The sequence below is a fragment of the Cygnus olor genome, chromosome 24 (genome assembly GCF_009769625.2).
Source record: "Cygnus olor isolate bCygOlo1 chromosome 24, bCygOlo1.pri.v2, whole genome shotgun sequence".
Lineage (NCBI taxonomy): Eukaryota > Metazoa > Chordata > Aves > Anseriformes > Anatidae > Cygnus > Cygnus olor.
Genome location: NC_049192.1, coordinates 4,233,969 through 4,253,805, shown reverse-complemented (window position 1 = coordinate 4,253,805; position 19,837 = coordinate 4,233,969). Strand labels below are relative to the sequence as shown.

At 49.4% G+C, this 19,837-nt stretch overlaps 1 protein-coding gene across 9 annotated transcripts in view; it reads right to left on the bottom strand.

Moving 5' to 3' along the window:
- PPP1R12B (protein phosphatase 1 regulatory subunit 12B) overlaps positions 1-18,673 on the bottom strand; it is a 119,613-nt gene extending 100,940 nt beyond the window's left edge. For 3 of the 9 annotated variants that reach the window (XM_040536301.1, XM_040536303.1, XM_040536302.1), the window contains exon 1: positions 18,258-18,673. In XM_040536301.1, the coding sequence (XP_040392235.1) occupies positions 18,258-18,545 (288 nt within the window). In that variant the 5' untranslated portion in view covers positions 18,546-18,673. The remainder of the gene's footprint in view (positions 1-18,257) is intronic. The other 6 variants (XM_040536299.1, XM_040536305.1, XM_040536304.1 and 3 more) reach the window with 3 other exon arrangements.
- Between the last annotated feature and the right edge of the window lie 1,164 nt (positions 18,674-19,837).

The following is a 19,837-nucleotide window of genomic DNA, read 5'->3' as shown; positions in this document are numbered from 1 at the left end:
GTTTCAAGATTTGAATCTCACCTTTGTGGCCAAAAAAAAAAAGTTGGTTTATAAAAAGGAAGATATACACTCAGTTAATCCGCCTATTCATTCTCATTTCCCAACCCTGCAATGTCTGGACAAAGTCAACTGCTCTTCTTTGCAGCTGTAGATTCAGGAAGCCAAACACTCCCCACGTCCCAGTCCCCTGCGCTCCCAGGGCTCAGCAAAAATCGTCCCTGGGCAGACACGTAGGAGCTTGCTCAGAAGTCTCCTGCTCTGTGCAACTCAGAGCCTTCACATGCAAGCACACATGGAATTCTCCGTTTTTTCTGTTCTTCCTGCCTGTTGCCTGAACAAGAGACCAGTATCCACCGGGGCTGAAGCGCCATGAAGCGTCTTAATTCCCAGCGGGAAGCAGCCCCATGCCAATCACAGAACTCACAATTTTATTTTTTCTGAAGTGCAACAAGTGGTGGAGCAAAGACAGTGCCGGATAAAGAAAACTTTCTAAAAAGAAAGTGATTCCATGTTTCTTCCTGACAGGACCAGAACGGTTTCCAGGGCAGTTACTTGGGTTTACAGCATTATTTAACGTGGTGCAGCTTTAAGGCAATATTGTCTTTCAAACACTAGGGAAACCTTCAAATAACTTCTGTAATAGCAAATTAAGCTATACATTTTCTTAAAACATAACAAAACACTACCTAAATACAGCAGTTAAGATCTGAACTATGGCAGAAGTTTTTCCATTGGTAGGTGAAAGACGAGAGGAATTCACGGCTTTATGACAGTCTGCACAGCTGCTCTGTAACAAACTTCTCGAGAACTCCTAACACTGAATAAAGGTGTGTGCTCAAAACAGGTTTGAGAATCTGATCAAGATTAGTTTTCAAATGTCAACTGCACTTTCAGGAAAAGTTTCTTTGAACTTGCCTTTATTCACAGGAAAAAAAAAAATCAATTAATGCTATTAGGGCTTCCCAATGCATAAGAAAGGGTTTCTTTTCCCTTTTTTTTTTTTTTTTTTAAATCCTGTATAAAACAAATTAAAGCAAATCTCACCATGGCCACCAGCCACAAAGTCATTCACTGATGGGCTGACTTCTGAGCTTATTCACTTCATGCTGCCAATGAAAGTCTAAACAGAGGTCAGGGACTGTGTTCTGCTGCTACCTACGGAACCGCAGAATTCCCAGGCTGGAAGGGACCCGCAAGGATCACTGGGTCCAACTCCTGGCTCCACAGAGGGCTACCTAAAAATTAAACCACATCTCGGAGCATTGTCCAAATGCATCTTGGATTCCAGAAGGCTCGGTGCTGTGCCTGCTGCCCTGGGGAGCCTATAAAAAGAGGTGGTTGCAAATAAAGAAAACGACCTGTAGAATAAAGCCCCTAGAGAGGGGCAAGCGCTGCTGGAATGACAGTTCTCTGCTAGAGCCTTGCACAGAGTAACTGACACTGAAAGCGTACCAAGGATGTTGCCACGCACTGAACTCTTGTCAAAGCACGACACCAGATATCTTGCTGGTTTGAAAGATGGACAGAGCTACGGTGTCAACTCTCCCCAGCGACATTAATGACGTTTCGAGTCTAATCGAGAGCCGTGGTCTCTGTGATCAAAGAAACAGACCCAAAACAAGCCTTTACGTTTTCTGTAAGAGAAGCACACACCCAGTTACTTGCTCAGCGCCGCGCAGATGCCCTGCATGGTTTAGATACCGCCAGCCCCGTACGAACTCCTGAGTGCTCCGCCAGGGCTTTAAGGGTCACAGCCCTGGCGAGCAGATGCCGAAGAAGGCCGCAGCCAGGGCAGGACTGAGCAACGAACCCACACGGCCACGGGAGGAGCGGCTGGGGACAGCAAGCTCTCCACCTCTAGAACTATTTGCAGAAGCAGCAGCCAGGCAGAGTAACTGGGCCAACAGGGGAACTGCGGCAATTACTCATTCTTCGAGTAAACCAAAACCAGGCAGAAGTCCAGCTAGAAGATGGCAATTTCCACCTTTATTGCACTGTGTCATCGGTGTGCACTGAGCTGGCGGCAGGCAATCCTTAAACTGCCACTCCTGGTCAACGGGAAAAATTGAGGCGAGGGCAGGGTTTGTTGACAAAGCCATAAAGCAGTCCCACTTCCGAGTGGCTCACCCCCTGCCAGCTGAAGAGGAAAGAGAAGCAGTGAGCATCACGCAGGAGGCCCAAAGATATCACAAAGCAGCCCCGTCTCTGTGCTAGCTGGGAAGGAAGGGGGAAGAGCTCAGTGGAGGAAGGCACTGAGGTTGGGGGAACAACCCTGCTGGTGGGTCCGCCCGCTGGGAACGTGACTGCATGGCCCTGAGAGCACAGAGGCACATCTGGGTGCAGGCTTGGTTCCCAGCTTGAAGCAAGAGGCAGGCCACGAGCAAGTGATTTCATGGCCAGGCACAGACAGCCGGGTTGGTGATAACCATCAGCTGCGTGGTGGCTCACCAGCTGAAGGCAAGACACAGCCATGAGAATGTAAGAGAGGCTCTGGAAACAAAACGGTTAGCATTAGAAAGCTGAACAAGTAGGTATTGGATATTACTCCTGAAGTCACGTCACCGCTATGTGAGGGACCTGACAAACAGGCAAGTGGGAAGTGCCTCACCGGATGGCTGAGAATGATGGACAGGAGGATCCACTAGGAAGTAAGGGAGCTCCTGGAACAGAGAAAGGGAGAGAGTTCATCAAACCCAAGAAGAACCAAGCTGCTGGTACTCACAGAAGCAGTACTCACATTAGCAGACAGGCTGGGGGAGCTGCGGGTGTTCAGCCTGGGGAAGAGAAGGCTCCGGGGAGACCTCACAGCAGCTTTCGGTGCCTAAAGGGGGCTGCAGGAGGGCTGGGGAAGGACTCTTTGTCAGGGAGCGGGGTGATAGGACACAGGGAAATGATTTTAAACTAAAAAAGGATAGATCTATATTGGATTTAAGGAAGGAATTCTTTCCTGTAAGGGCTGTGAGGGACTGGCACAGGCTGCCCAGAAAAGCTGTGGATGCCCCATCCCTGGCAGAGCCCAAGGCCAGGCTGGATGGAGGTGGTGTGCCCATAGCAGGGGGGTGGAATTAGATGGGCTTTAAGGTCCCTTCCAACTCAAACCATTCAATGATTCCATGAAGATGGTATAATGCAGAATAACGAATGCATGGATAACCGGTACTATGGAAGAGTCCCCAACACATTCACAAAGGGAAGCCATAGGACACGAACCCACTGGAGCTCTTCAAAGGGTAAACGAGCATGAAGGCAAGAGAGATCCAGGGGATATAACCCATGGGAATTTCCAGAAGGCTTCTCACCAGGCCCCTCACCAAGGCTCTTAAAGACACTACGCTGCATGCATAAGAGAGAAGATCCCTGCATGATTGGAAATATTTTCACAGTGGGGAGAGCCCTGAGGAGTATGTAATAGATTTTCTTCCCGGTGATCTTTCCTGAGGTCTGTGCTGCCCAATGTACTGAACAAAGGATCTGGAAGATGAGACAATGACTGAGGGGACAAAGTTTGCTGATGAAACTATTCAACAGAATAAAGAAAAGGATGAACCGGCAGAAGAATCTTACAATACTGAGCAACTGCTGAGAAAATGGTAGATGAAATTCAATGCGGATAACTGTAGAGTGAATCACAGGCAAAAAATACACCTAGTGTCACACAACAAAATGAAAGGCTCTGAGCTTATTACTGCCATTCAGGAACAAGCTCTTAGGATTATAACAAATAGCTGTAGGAAAACATCAGCTCTGAGCTCAGAAATCAAAGCAAATTCTAGAAATTATTTGGAATGGAACAAAACAGAAGATATCATTAGGCCTCTATATAAATAGATGGTACAGTGTGCTTCTGGTATTGTGAAAGATTCCAGTCCTCCCCACCTGAAAAGGATGCAATAGACACGAATGGGACATGAAATAGAAACAGTATATCTTAAAGGAAAAACCAGAAACAAATGACTTTCCCCATTCTTCAGAAGCACTCCTTACAGATTTACGTGGCACCACAAACGTGGCTTGTAATACTTGCAGGGCACTGGAGACACAAACGGTGCTTTGGGAAAAAGACTGGCTACAGAATTCAGAAGATGAGAAGAGGACAAGCTGGACGAGGTCTGCAGAAAGCAGGACGCTCGCTCTGCACCCGCTCAGCACGCGGCTGTAAGCAGCAGGACAGCACTGGATTCAATAAAAGCGTGAGCCTGGGCAAACGCTCCCATCCGTGCTGCTGCAGCTCTTTAAGGCCCAGTTCTGTGCTATTATTTCAACAAACTGGGGGGGCAGAAATCCCGTTTTAGTGGTGTGAGATGAAACCAGACTGGAGAAGGCAGAGAGCTCCGAATTCAGATTCGGAGCCATCCAGAGAAATGTTCTTATGACAAAGCAAAGCTGGGAAGTTCCTGCGTTCAGGTGGGAGCCATACAGCACCCTAAGGCAAAACGAGGGCAGAAAAGAACATGGCATTAGAGGGGACCACTGCCCACCACCGGCTCCATTCGGGACGGGCTGGGCTGAGAGCAGCAGTGCGTGCAGCATCCCGAGGGCACGGCACAGCACTCCCCCGGCCACAGCCGGGCCACGGGGCCACCGCTCAACACCACGGCAGCTCAGGCACTCCAGGGAGCACGGAGCTTGCTTAATGTCTTAACTGACCCCATCAAAAGGAGCGTTTACTACTTACATTGTCACGGAATCGGTGATCTACACCATTACTTTAATTTTGCTTTCTCATCCCCTCACCTCCACCCCCACTGGATAATTAAGGCTTGGCTGCATGACTCAGTGGGGTGCTGCTGCAGAAGAAAGCAAGTCTTATTCTGGAATACATTAAAGTCAACGAGAGCTGCAAGGCGCTGAAGATTATTGTAGGGCTGGAGAGACCTCCACTTAAATATGACACTCAGTTTGAGAGCAACACATTTGGACACTCCTAAGAAACCCAGAGGAGACCAAGGCTCACTGCAAGCTTGTAAGACACCGGCTAGTTGGAAAGATTAAATAAAACTAGCTGTAACTAGGTAAAAGAAAAAACGTTGAGAGAACAGCCTTCTGGTACCGGGAGGATTGTTGCGAAAGGGAAAGCAATGGCTCCTTCTCCATAGTCCCAAAGCAAAACAAAGAATTCAGTTTCACTTACAGAAAAGTGGAATTCAGTCAAATGCTGAGAAATGTTCCCTAACTGCTCCGCTTGCCTGGCTGGAGCAGGCTTCCAGGGGAGATGCAGACGTGCACTTTTTGAAAATGGTCAGAAATGGACTGGTTAAGTATCTTTTGAAAATATTTTTTATAAATCTGATCGGGCCTCGGTGCAGAGGACTGGACCGGAAGGTCTTCTGTGATCTCTTCCAGCCACACATCGGTAACTCCACAACTGCAGGCCACCTTCACCATCAAGGCAGCACAGACAGGAGGCCCAAGAAAGAGCAAGTGACAAAATGCCAAAGACGATGTAGAGGAAGAGAGGCAGCTTCCGGCACCAGGTGACAGACAGAACTATGACAGCACCCCTTAAAGAATTAGGAAAACAGCTTGGATAAAGCGGAGAAGGGAAAAGTGCTTAGAGAAACTGAGACCAGATCATGGCAACAAAACCAACAAGGAAAGAGCCCCCAGCCTTGTCCACAGGCAGCCCCAAACCGCCAAGACTGTGAGGGTTTCACTCCCTAACACTTTCTTGTAAAAGATAACCCCAGGATCAAGTTATGCTGAAATGTCTTGTTTTCCCTAATGCAGCAGTTCTTGCTTTGGATGGGGCTTGAATTTGTAAGTCACCAGCACAATTTGCAGGAAGCTGGCTATAATGTCAGCACGCGGATCCACTGCCAGTGACTACAATCAATTCTTTGTTCCTTATTCACTTTCTGCAACGTTGAATAATCTTCTTAAAGATTAACAGCACCTAGCTAAATGGCAAAGAATGGATTTTGTGTACCGATAGAGTCATGCACTGAAGACAAGCCAATACTTGAAACACTTATAAGACAATATTTGGCCATAAGCAAAGGGCTTTTTCTATAGCCACTATTAATAAGGGATCAAAAATAACTCATGCAATATGCTCTGAAGTTTAAACCTTGGCTCTGCTGGCACACAGGCTGGCACAGTCCTGAAGGCTCTCATCAAGAGACAGACGAATTTACCACTTATCTTTTTCAGCGTGAGGGAATGCTTGTTCAGAATAACTCAAGTGATATCAATTTAAAAGACAAACCATTTAGAGCTGCGAAGGTCAAATTCTGTTCGTCAGTCATCCAAGAAAGAAAAGCTGGTACAAATTGCAAAGACAAAACACATCCTTCGCAAGAATACTCAGATACTGTGGTTAGTCAGATACATTAGTTCAGGCTACAGTAAGCCAGGAACAGAGAAAAAGCCCCCAAAATCATGGATTACCAAGGTGCTATCCCATACACGTACACATTTGTCTTTCTGGCTTAGAGGATGCTGAGAAAATCTTTGTGCTGCTGCAACAAGTTACCCAAAAATTCCATAAAATGCCTGTTAAATACAAGGTATAATTGCCCACCATTTATGTGGTGTTATATTACTTGGCTTCTAAAAATCTGAGTTTTAAAATTAAAACTACTGCTTTAACGTTTGAGAATATATTTGGCCATATTCTGTTCTATCTTATTTCTCTTCTTAACTAACCTGTAACAAATAATGCCTTTTTAATTATCCTATAAAGGATAATCATGCAGGGAATCTTCCTGCCAGAAGTACTACCTCAACCAGCCTTCCCCTCTCCACACGCTTGCTGACTCCTCTGGGAAACCCCCTTCAGGTTTCTCCTTCCCCAGGTTCCTCTTGGTGCCTCGTTTGGACGCTGCTGTCACAAGGAGAGCTGTCACTGCCCACCGACGTGGGAACCACCCTGCTGCTGCAGGGACGGTCCTCTGCTACTCGCCTTGCTTTCAAGTCATTCGCTACACACAACTGTAACGGCACGCGAGCTCCTCTGGAACAAACAGCGCCTGGTGCTGGAGACCTGATGCTTTCCATCGTTTGCCTGAGGAGTTCTGGAACCTCTTCTGTCAATACTGCAGCTTGAAAGAGCTCAGGAAGCTGAATAGTTCTTTTTAAGCATCTTTGTACAGGAAATAGTAAAGGCATACAGACACAGTTATCGCAGAGAAGCGATAAAGTTATTCAGCACACAATGGCCAACCTGGGACAGATTTGTCATTTGAAACTCTTTAGTTGAGCTGCATCTGAGACTCAGATTCTCCTAACGCTCCCCAGGAAAAAAAGAAGATACTGTGCGCTCCCTGAATACAGCAGAGATCTATTAGTCACTTATTGTGCAGAGGAGAAAGCATGCAGGCCACCCCACGTAAAAGATATTTCACAAGAAACAGCATACCGTTCTTTCAGTTTTGAAATAATTAGGATTAAAGTTCTCCTAAATCATCAATTCTGTTTTTGTTATCGAAAGGCCCCCTCTTTCCATAGGCATAAGCAGCAGAATTTGCCTAAGTTGCATTGTTCGTAGCAAATACACTTGCCCTCATGCACACATCTCTCCAAATATATTCCATCTTCCAGTCCCACATCTAAGACAAGAGAGGAATGTGTGTGAGGGAACAGGGAAGGAATGGAGACTCCAGAAGGAGAGGCGTGCATAATCTCACTTGAAAGCTGGAAGGCACACATGCAGAGCCTCTGCACAGAGCCGCAATGGTCTTAACACGGCCAGGCTCTCAGATGCAGCTCATCGTGCACTGGGGATGGTGCGGGCTCATTGTGAGCGTGCAGCTGTGTTGTTCCTCTGCTCTCCAGAAGGCGTGAGGAGTCGACATTTTTCTGCTGGACTTAGTCACTTCACTGCAGCTGATCCCCAATTTCTTCTTCCCCTTTTGTGTTCCAGATTTTCCCCGAAACAGGTAATTAGCTGCTCTCTGGCTAAGCGATAGAGGGTCTGGCAGACAAACAGCAGCAAGCAGGCAAGTGACAAAGGGACTGGAGACAAGGTCAGAGGCTCTGGGGAGTCCGAGCTCCTGGAGCATTCCCTACCTGCAGAAAGCAGCCAGCCGCCCCGTGCAGCAGCCACACGTGGAACCAAGCAAGAGCAGCACACAAACCACAGAGGAGCCAGATCCCACCTGGGACTACAGGAGGAAAACAGAACAAGCTGTCAAGCAGCGCTATTTTCCTCGCTCCTGCAGGTGGATTTACAGGCGCTGAGCAGCCGTCACCCACGGGCTGCTTGCAACAGCCACAGCCGCTCACTCAGGGGCAGACCCGCACCCCTTTCCACACAGACGGCACCGAGCAACAGCCAGGATGGGAAGTGCAGCAGTGCTGCTGATTAAACTGGCAGCTGGGCCGGGAGTAAAAGGGCTCTGCTGAAGTGGAAGCAAGCCAAAGAAGAGTTCAGCTTTACAGCGCTTCCTGTAGCGTCAGCCATTCTGCGCATGGGAGCGGCGAGAAGCATGCTCCAGCAACTGGAAGACAATTGCTAAGCACATTAATAAATTAAGGCGGCCAAGATAAGAGAAGACAACACCCCTAGCCTTAAGAGCCACCGATGTCTGGCCTGGGAGAAGGGTAAGCAGCATTCACCAAGTGGCAGTAAGAAACAGAATGACAAACATCGTCACCGTTGGGAGGTATTCCCTGGCAGCAGTACATACTGGGTGCCTGCTCCTGAAGAAGAGAGGTCAAAATGTGCCTTAAAACTGACCTGGTGCTAAGAATCTTTGAGTTAGTTCATTAATTCATTGTACAAGTTTGCAACTAAGAGTCAAAAAGGCCCTGCAGGCATGAGACAACAGCAATTGCTCCAAGTGCGTTCCTGCAAGACTGAACTCTGAAGTTAGGAGACAAGTTAGAGAGAACCACTTCCCTTTCCCTCCTGCCAGGGGACCTCACCCCCAAAATGAAAGTTTTTTTGTGTTTTTTTTTTTAAAGAAGGAAAAATATCAGGGGCATAAGGAACACAGGAAAAACGTTTGGCTTGCTGTGTGCATGGGTGTCTGACAGTCACCACGAAGAGCTCCAGGCGAGCACGTCTGCAGCTTCACGCAGTGCACATAGCTACAGCAGTGCTGCAGGTGAGCAGTCTGGTAAAACAAGGAGGTGCATAGTAGAAGGAACAGACTAAGGAAAGTCCCCAGGAAGAGCAGACAGGTCCTTCTGGCTGCACAGTGCTACATCAGAGCCACAACGAGATGAGGAAGAAGGAACGGTCCCTGATCATGTCTGGGACCAGGCAAGGTGCATCCATGGCTGGGGAGGGAGCTGACTGCTGTCACTGCCATCTTTCAACGGTGACACTAGTAAAGGGACATTCCTTTTGTAAGCGCTACCCATCACATAAACACGATCCAGGGAGTTACGGGCCTGCCAGCCCCACGTTAGTCCCCTGGAAAGGCCACGCAGTAAGCTCTGGGATGCAGAGGGGAAGGATGAGCGGCAGACAAGATAACTGTCTTTGGAGTCTATCAGTGTAACCATCTGGAGGAGATTCTGATACACAATGTTGACTTTCTGCTTCTCAAATGTCATTGAAACAATCATTATGAACACAACTTCTTCCTTCCAAAGCTTGCACGTGGTAAGCAGACTCCCCTAAAAGCTCACGTGACTGACAAGGATATCAGCGGGTAGTCAGCTGAGCTGCCCCGGAGCGTGGTGTAGTTCAGTCTGCTCCCAGAGAACGCAGTGAAGAAGCATAAAGCAAGACAAGAACTGAAAACACACATCAAAAGATAAAACCAGCTTTAAAGGTTTCGCCTATGTACCATTTTCTTTGGAAGAAAGTCAGCAGCACCTTCTAACCTTCTCTAGAGAGAGCTGCTCAAGTTCAGCATTCATGATTCCGGTTGAGGTGCTTGCTGTAGACTGCTTAAAAACACACCTCTTATCAAAAAAGGCAGGTGTTGGGGTAACAGGCTAGCATGCAGCATCCTGATGGTGCTATCAAACTGCTTTGAAAGCATCTTTGCCAGTATAATCATTTTTAGCAACTGAAATGGTTGTATTAGTGCAACACGTAGATCGTCCCAACAGCACAAACATCATCTGCAACACTGATCTGAAGTCTCAAGCGAGGGCTTGCAGTTTGCTAACACAGGAACTTCTGCTGGCACGATCGCATCACTTAAAACAATAAATACAAAAGTTAAACACCCTGTAGTGTTTGTGACTGTCACAGGTGCAGCTAACCTCCGACCCAGGCTCAGGATGCGCAGCTCTTCCTGGAGGAGCGCAGGCTGGGCTAACAGCCAGCCGCCTCAGACCTAGCTGCTATCCACGAAAGGAACTGTCAGCACTTGAGAACACATCTTGCTTACAGAAACCAGGGAACAAAACTTAGAACATTTCATCCTTCAAAACCCCAGAAGTATTTGAGGAAGGTAAGTGTTCTGAAGACTCCCGTTGGCAGCAGCGGGATCTGTCCGCGGTGTAACTCAGGGCACTGCCTCAGCTCCACCAGCACAACCAAAGGCAGCCCCACCACTCACAGCCCCAGCAATTTTCCAAGGGAGAAACCCCTCTCAACATCTTGCAGCAAGTATCAGGTTGTCACTCAAGACCAGTAATTAATAATAGGACTGGGTAAAGCTGATACTCATGAGTTCAAATCCTGGAAGAGAAACCCTGCTCGTCCCCTGCCTCCAGGATGAACAGCTGCAGCGCCACTCCGGGATGCACCCGCTCGGCTGGAGGAACAGCTCGGTTAATTCGGCGCAGCTCCGTGTGCGGGCCCCTCGGCTTCACGCTGCTCTACACCCCTTTGGGCCGTGGTGCTGTATTTACCGCAGCTTCAAGCTGCTTTACATCCATGTGGGTTGCAGCGTTATAGTTACAAGGCTGAACTAAACAGACACAAGCCGGGTAGGCCAGCAAAGCCCCACAAAGTGGCATGGGCTCACTAAATCCCTGCTAGAGTCCTTGCACCTTGCTACACCAGCAGTTGCGTTTAGAGAAGGTCTTGTACCACAGGTTGCTGCTGTCACACGATTTCAGGCGTAAAAAGCACAAAGCTTTGTAGCGAAACGGCATTAACCGTCTAAGACGGCGAGGAATGACAAATTATAAATAGGAGGTGGCTTCAGACAGATGCCAGAAATGGATGGTGAGCAATCGCTGTGGCAAATCAATGCTCCAGCTGAGGAGCACAGAGGGGCTAGGTTTAGTTTTACCCTGAAAAGGCAGTGACACATAAAAGGCTAATGGCAGGTGGTCATTCTGCATTCTGTACATTTCACAAAGATTTATGAGCAGGCTGAATGCTGGAAAAGCAATGCTGAAATTGCTTGTGTCCCTCTGCAAGGTCAGCTTATTGTATTACGGAAACATTTCTAGTGAGACTCTTACAAGTTAAGACTGTTCCACTTTTTTCAGCTACAAGAAAGAAGCGACTGAGAAAAAACAGCATACCAAAAAAATTTCACACCATTTATTCTTAACGAGTGATTTTTTTTTTTTCCAGTTATTCTGGATGAACAAAGACTATTTGAGCTGAGAGCTTAAAGCTGGAAGGAGACTGATCTTCCAGAAAATTTATTTAACGTGAAAATATTTAACAATAGTGTACTTACCTGTATTTTCTAAAATAATGCTAATTTGTAACTACTGTACTTTGTAATTATTATGGATGAGCGCTGTCACGAGAAGCTGCGTAGGTGTCCAAACCGAGAATTTTGATGTTCATAATTTTCAGCAGCTCGATAGGAAAACAGAGGCCTGGCTCCCGGGATTCAGCTGTCAGCAGCGTGGGATAGCGTTCGCACTACCCTGGGAATCTAGGAGCACAATTTTCCTGTGACAAACACATTTTAAGAATTAAGTATTTCAGAACAGTCCTGTGCCAAAGAGGCCTGTTCCACCACAGCACGAGATGCATCTCAAGAGGGAGGGGAGGAAATCGGATTTGGCACCTCGAAGCTCTGCAGGTAGGAGCTCTATCACAGCCTCGCTCTGCACAGCTTCGGCAGCACCGGCACACCACATTGCCCTCCACGGGCAAGAAAATGACAAAAGCTTGAAAACATTTCCCTACACAGGCCCACATGGACTGCGCCGTGAAGCTGTCCTTAAATCCATTCATGCTGAAGCGAACCCCATAAAAATAGGCGCCTAAATCCCCACCAAATCACCCCCTCTGAGTTCTGACGAAGCGAAGAGCTCCCAACAAGGCACAGCGAACACCTCCTCCTCCGAGCTGCACCTTTGGGCCCCGCGCAGATCAGTTTGCTGCAGCCCAATAAAGGAGATCGCAGGGACAGCTGTTGCACCTCCCTTCAGGACAGCTGAAAATAAACTGCACACTCAGACCCCAGGATTTCTCCTGGGCACCTTCACCGTGCTAGGGCCCTGCCGTAAGCACTAGGTCAAACAGTTCGCTCATTACGGAGAGCTTGCAACCAGGGCTGGGAGCCACTATTCCCCTGAAAGGGTCTCTTTTAGGGTTTCCTTTTAGCTCATTTTCTATCCCAGCCCTGTGCAGAAAGGCAATTTTTTTTTAAAGCAGCGCAGATATTTCAGAGTATTTAATGCTCCCCCTGCCCTCATTTGTATTAAAGAGTTAGAAAGTAAAACCCCTTGATTTATACAGCTACTCGCACAGTATTCCCTTCTCCCAGCCTTCTTACAAGGGTTGCTCTAATGTACAGCCTGACGTGCCTTTTTGACTTATGGGATATAATACTCCTCATTTGAGAGCCGGCACACCAACCCCAAAGCCTTATATCGTAACATTAGCCAGTAATTATCTCAGGACATCATACAGAAACTAAGACGTCTCACGAGCCCCCACACCACCTCCACTGAATTTTAAGTCTCTAAAACTCTTTGTAAGAGAAAAAGCCCCCAGCCCCTAACGTCCACCGTTAAGATGCACGAGCGGCGTTATGAATTGCCAGGATGCTGCAGTTTCCCCGAGGTTACAGCCGAGAGAGTTGGGCACAAAATCGCCGCCCTGAGCGCTTCGGCGGGTTGCAGCCCCGTACGAGCACACCGCCCCTGGCACCGCGGGCAGTGCTCGGTCCCGTCTCTGGCTGAGCCAGCTTTCAGCCTTATCAACCAACGTTGATTCAGACAAGATGACTTCTCTCTAACTTAGGCTCAAGAATTTCACTTGTACAAGTCGAAAAGCTTTGGGTACCTGCATTAAGCACAACAAGCCGTCCCCGGACTACTTTCACTTCCCAAACGGGACCGGAGCTCTGGAGCGCCCAGCAGCACTGCTGCAGAGACAAAACTTTTCCACGGGGCAGCACGAGGGACCAGGGCCGCCACTTCTGGTGGCTGCCATAAAGGAAACTGTAGCTGAAGATTCTGTCAGGTCCCTCGCCCGCTGTTTATGGGGAGAAACAGAGCCTGACTCATCTAATCACTAGATAGGATAAACAGAGGCTGAGGAAGGAAACAATGAAGATGCGTACTTCCCATCACAAATATCCATCTACTTACGGCACCAAAGTGAGTTTCCTCCCAGTAGCTGAGTGACTGCTGTGGTTGGCTTCAGTTTCCCAAAGCCTAACGAACCAGCTGAGAAACTGCCCTGAACAAAACAAAGGAAGGCTTCCCCGAGCCTCTAACTCATTTCAGTTCAAGGTTGGTTTGTTTAGTCTAGAGTTAATTTTGCCCACTTAGGAGGTTGTTTTGAACAGAGATGCAAGGGACAGACAATTGAACTAACCCACAAGGACAAAACAGCAAGCCGAAAAAGGGACTGAGTGCACCCACAGCAAGAAAATAAAAGCGTTAGGTTGGTAAAAGAGCACTTGGGATTTTGACTAGCTTTGCCTAACGTGTTCCTGTTGTACGTTAGCTGGCTCCAAGCTCTCTCACTTCAGTCAGAACATACCGTCGCACTCCCATTTACGAGCGGAGCCCAAACAGAAGTATTACAATTATCCTATTGATAAAGCCGATTTCTGACAGTGTCAAATTTCAGATTGATGAGCGACATTAAGCACAGTATAAACAGTTTGCAATGCCTGTTTTCACTGACAGAAGCATATCGTTGGAAAGAAACTTCACAGAGCATGGTGGAAAAGGTCTGACTGTCCCTAGATAACCTTCTCTTCTAAGGATTAATGTATTTTTAGACAATGCAGCCACCCAGTCTTAAAAACAGCCTGATGTATGGCACTATCACCCCCAATTAAAAGATCAGAAGCTAAACTACCTTCAAAACAGCCGTGATGCCCCAAACACACGCGTGCGTAATAACTGAACACGTCATTCAATTTGTGTCGTTGTATGTAGTGCTATAACACCTTCACATTTCTAGGCACAAGCTAGCTTTTACCTTTTGGTGCCTACAAAACTCCTCCCAGAAGCTGTTGCTGTGCCTGTGCTTTGTGTGAGGAGCCACTGCCCTTCTGGTGAGAACTGCTGGAACAATCTCGGTTATCCCTTAAAACAAATCCATGCTGCTTCGGCTACTGCTGCAGTTCCAATAGAGGAACAAGCAAACCTTTGCTCGATGCTCTCACAGCACGAGCTGTCCTTGCTAGAAAAAGTGCAAACCCACAATCCATGTATGAAGTTTCTCTGCCTTCTCCTCAGTCTCCTGGATTTTGTTCCAGCGTTAGCTCCTTGGTGGTTCTTACAACGTTCTCCCGACTGTGGTAGTGGAGAGTGGTCTTAAACACATCATGCCCTCAGCTGTGTTTCTGGATGGTCCAAAAACTGCGTAGCCTTCTGCTTTCCTAGGACTGCACCTAATGTTTGAGAGTAAATAAAAGGACCAAATTTGCTGAAGAGCAATCAAAAAAAGTCAACCAACTTTAGCATGACATGGATGCTGCTTTGTACAGCTCTGGAGAGCAACGAGACATGCCTATGGTTTTACAGCTCTGACTCAGAAACAGGAATAACTTAATCTGGGACTGCTGGGGAGGTTGCAGTCTCAGTTATCCACGCCAGAATCACTGTGCAAGGTACCTGACTTCTCATGAAGCAGCTTCTGAATTACCACGGTTGCCCAGCACCTGAAAATAAATCAAAAAAGTAAGTGCCGAGCTACTTCAGGAGTGTTGTAAATGACAGGCTCAGGAGTTGTTTCATGGGCAGTTCAGTTCCCCATGGAACAGGCAAGAGGGAAACAGCCGGTAAATCAAAGGGCAGACAAAGGATAAACAATCTTTTATGTCATCACCATTTCTGAAAGTCCTTACAGACATAAAGGCATTGCCTACTACATTTGGAGATGCCTTCCCAACTAGAAGCTTCATACTCTTTTCCCCCCTTAAGACTCAATTTTCATGAAAGTTTAGTCTTCGGTTTCGTCTGCCATTCAGGAGGAAGAAAGCATTACATGACTGCTTCCCACCATCTGCAAACACCGAAGAAGTTCAACAGCAACCAATATTTTGCTTCACCTGCTGGTGGTGGTTTGCTTGATGATTTCTAAATGTTCACCCACATCCAGCTAGTATCTCTCCTTTCCTTCTGTGCTAAGCAGAAAACCATTGCCAAAAATACATGGAATTCAAGAAATTAGATTACTCATTGATAACATGGGATCGATGTTAACCCAGAAGTCACTGATGTAAAGATGCAAGTGGGGCTGAAGCCGCAGTGCAGGTAACAGACACTGATGCCAGCCTTTGGTCTGGGTTAATGCCGCACTCGGTGCTTCCAAGAGGATGATGACAAGCTGGAGGCTCAGGAACACCACTTGTAATTTAAAAAGTTATTTTCAAAATACAGCTTCATAGCTATAAATAGCAGACAGTTTCTCACCTAGCAAGACAGTACACAATTACTCTTAGTCACAGTGGCCCAGATACTAGAGAAAGTGTAATTTACCTTTGTTGAAAGCCACACAACGTTTGGGGCCGCTGCGCGCTTCAAACAAACTAACGCAATTTGTGAGATTGGCCTTACGTTTTGTAGAAGCAGATGCTGACTCCGACAAATTAAGTCAATTGACTTAGTTAAGCCTTCCATAACCTGAAAAGACACGTGCTTGTACAGAGCAAGTCTCACTAAGTTCTTTAACCAAAATAAAAAAGTTACCCACTCTTTCCAATATGTAGAGTCACCTTCCCCACTGCACGGCCATTTGGTCTTACAAATGTTAACCAACGGTGGGTGGGCAGTCACTACCATCTGCTCCGTATCTCATAATGCTACGTTCCTAGCTCTAAGAGAAGATATTTAAAAGAAAAAATCCTCCCATGCACTATATTCCCTCAGTTTGTCAACCAGCTCTCTGGAGAGTCAATTAACTGGACTTCAGCTGACACTTTTCCATACACAGCATCAGTCCCTATACAATATGGGAACAAACATATTTTGGACGTGTTCAGTGATAAGGAACTGCTAGAAACCTCTCCAACCACGACGACAAGCATTTTCATCTGATACAGATTTATACAATCAAACCACACATGTAAAAACCCTCTAACAAATCAGTGTTTGTTCCATTTGGCTGCGCAAGAACCTCTCTTCGGCCACACATCACCTCAGCATTGTCCAAGACACAAAGGTGAGAAAACGTTAATGGGACGCTGGAACAAAGCTTTTATGAAATTGAAAGTAAAGTCATCTTCCCTTCCTGTAAAGCTCTGAAGAAGCAACTCAAGCAGGAGAGCAGTTAGCATCTGCTCAACTAGTCACTCATCTAAAAGCTTTTCAAAGTACCAGGGCCTAGGTGCTACTGTTCGATGCGTTACCCGATACTTCGGTAGCTCCTCAGACACAAGTCTTTCCATATACAGAATTGTATTTGTGGGCTGCCTGGTGATTACGGCTTGCCATATACTCAAGAAGTTTGACCTTGCAAAAATAATTATCCATTGATCAACGTCTGATGAATCTAACGCACTTCATGATAGGCTCTTGGCTGAGCGTCCCACTTACGTGCATCAGCAAGACACGCTGACACTTCTGAAAAAGATCATCGCAGCCTTGGCTGCAAAATCCTCCTGAAGTCATCCCGGCTCTGCCATGCTTCCACCCACCTTCCGCTCAGCCTTCTTCCTTGGCAAAAGGCTTTCAGTACTACTCAGATCTTCAATAAACAGCTCTCACTAACATTTGTGTGTTTTCTTAATTATGTGACAATAAACGTATACATGCTATACTGGAGAACGGACTGTAAGCCCCTACGCTGTTTGCTTTATAGCTTATTTTTGGAACTCCAGAAGAAAACAAATAAAGCCCCCTGCTCCTTGGTCCGCTGACAGCCACAAGCAGATGAGCTCGTGAACCAAGCGTTTAAGCCTCCAAAATATTTCTGTTTAATAATGTCACCCAAGCAAAAAAGAAAACCTAATCAACTCGATTACTGCTATTTGTGCTACTAACACATCGGTCTCTACAAAGACATTGCTTCCAGATGTCAGTCTTGGATTGTGCCTCTTTCCCCAGTCCCGCTACAGCACTCCATGCTTAATCTACGAGATCTCGAGCTAAGAAAGTTTTCTTCCTGAGGCTGGCCCCGGTTCAAATCGGATTCATTTCACTGACCAGATGCAACAATCTGGGAGGCTGATTTCACATGCCCTGCTAAATTCTGAACTAGTCTTAGATATCAACAGGTTTCCCAATGCTGAAGGGGAGCGATACCACACGCTCCCTCACGTTCCTGTCAATTTACACAACGGCAGCAAACACCACAGACAAAACACCGCACGTATCCCCAGGCAGGGAAGGTTCACCATTCTGAGGCTAACTTCTATGACTACTTTTTTATGATCTTTAGCACATTTGGACGCACGTTAATACAATCTGTGCTGCTTATCTTGGGCACTTTCTGGTCTGTACAAACGCTGCCAGCCCGGCGCGCTCTGGGGACTTTCAAGGCAGCCCCACCACAACACGCGTGGAGGCCAGCGAGCCTCCTGACCTTGTGAGCGCTGCGGGCACGGCTATTCCAGCACACCCCAAGCACGAAGGCAGGAATTCCCCCCCCAAAAAAAAAAAAAAAAAAGACCCAAAATAATACTAGAAGGGCCACCTAGCTCCCTGCCACGCTCCTGGCTCTGCCAGCCCAGAGCTGTAACTCGCTCCTGAGGTGTCTCAGCATCTCGGCGAGAGGCTGGTGTGGGCAGCAGCTCGCTGGGGGCTGCCGCCAGCCCCCCCGGGACCCGTCCTGGTTTCGGGGCTCGGTCCCGGGGCTCGGTGGCAGGCAGCCGGCAGCGCTCCCTCCACCTTCACCCCCCTGCAGCGCAGCGCCCGAAGCCTGCGGGGCCAGGCGGCGAGGGCAGAGCCCCCCGGGCCCCTCTCGGAGCTGAGGGGGAGCCGCGGGGAGCCCCCGGAGCACCCCCCACACACACCCCGGGGCCGGCCGCCGGTACCTGGTGCAGGGCTGTCAGCCCGTCCACGTTGGTGGTGTCGACGCGGGCACCGCGGCCCAGCAGCCGCTTCACCTCCTCGGTGTCCCCGCTGGAGCAGGCGGCCAGGAACACGGCGCCCTCCTCGAAGCGGACTCGGGACCCCCCGGCTCCGCGGTGCCGCCCGCGGCCGCCCCCCGCCGCCACCGGCTCCTGCTCCGTGAGGGAGCCCTTCCAGCGCCGCAGCTGCTCGGCCCGCCGCAGCCGCGCCGACTCGGCCCGCTTCCCGCCCAGGTGCTCCGGCTCCGACATCGCCGCCGCCGCTCCGAGGCGCAGGGAGCGCGACCGCACCTCAGCCGGGAGCGGGGCGCAGCGCCCCCGCCGCCATCTTCGCTACGCCCCCACCGCCGCCACAGCCACCGCCGCCACCGCCGCGCCGCCCGCGCCCCGCGGCATCCCGGGACTTGTAGTTCCCGCGGGCGGCGCCGCACCTGCCGCCGGCCGCGCACTGCTCCCGGCGGCCCCCGCGCGGCGCCGCACCTGGGCGCGCCCTTGGACTACAACTCCCAGAAGCCTCTGCTTCCCTCCCGCCCTAGCTGGGCGGGCTGGCCGCCATCACAGCGCCGCCCGCTGCCGCCTCCCCCGTCTCCTGTTCCCCGTTCTCCCGTCTCCTGCTCCCCGTTCTCCCATCCCGGCAGCCGCCGGCACCCCGCCCGTGTGGCGCCGGGAACCGGCCCGGCCTCGGGGCTCGGGAGCTCCGGGCCCGCCCGTCAGCCCCGCAGCGCCCCGGCGGGGCCCCGCGACGCTGAGGGGGGAGCTGAGGGGAAATGGCGGCCTCGGCCCCACGGCGGGCGGCGGTCCCCGGGCGGTCCCGCTCCGCCAGGAGGGTGCCGTGAGGGCGCCGCTTGGGGCTTTTCTCGTCATTAAAGCCCTGCCTAAGGCGGGCCGGGGAGCTGCGAGGCGCAGAACTGCCCTGAGGCAGCGGCCGCCCGGCCCTCGGCCCGCGGCTCCCCCGGCTGCAGCCCCGCTGCGGGCATTCCCAGCCCCGCTGCGGCCGTTCCCAGCCGAAACCTTTTCGTTGTGCCTTCCCCGAGCCCCCCCTCGTGGCTGCAGCGCCGCAGCACGGCCCCGAGCAGCCCCTCCTGGCAGCTCTCGGCTGCGTTTCCCCGAGCACGTTTCTCGCACAGCGCCCGGGGGCTGCCCCCTCGTCCTTCGGGTTGTTCTGTGGGGCCAGCTGCTGGGTTCGCCTCGAATTGTTCAGCAGAGGAAGCACAGAACGAGCGTGCTGCTGAGTGATCGGCAACAAATCCCCCAGACCAGATGGCATTTGCCCATTAGTCTTAAAAGAGCAGCTTCAGGGAAAACCCAGCGCAGCATATCTGATATCTCCAGCATGCAGATTATTAGAGCCCACTCCAATGAACAGAACTAGGGGCCACATTAGGGGCTATTAAATGCCCATAAAAATACCAGATCATGGTTCATTAGCAGTCTAAAATCACAAAGTTGAAGTTAGGAATCGTTAGCACGGAAAGGTTTCAGAACAGAGCGACAAGGAAAATGGCCTCACATAGTATGTAGTTCAGTATGGAGCTCCAACTAGC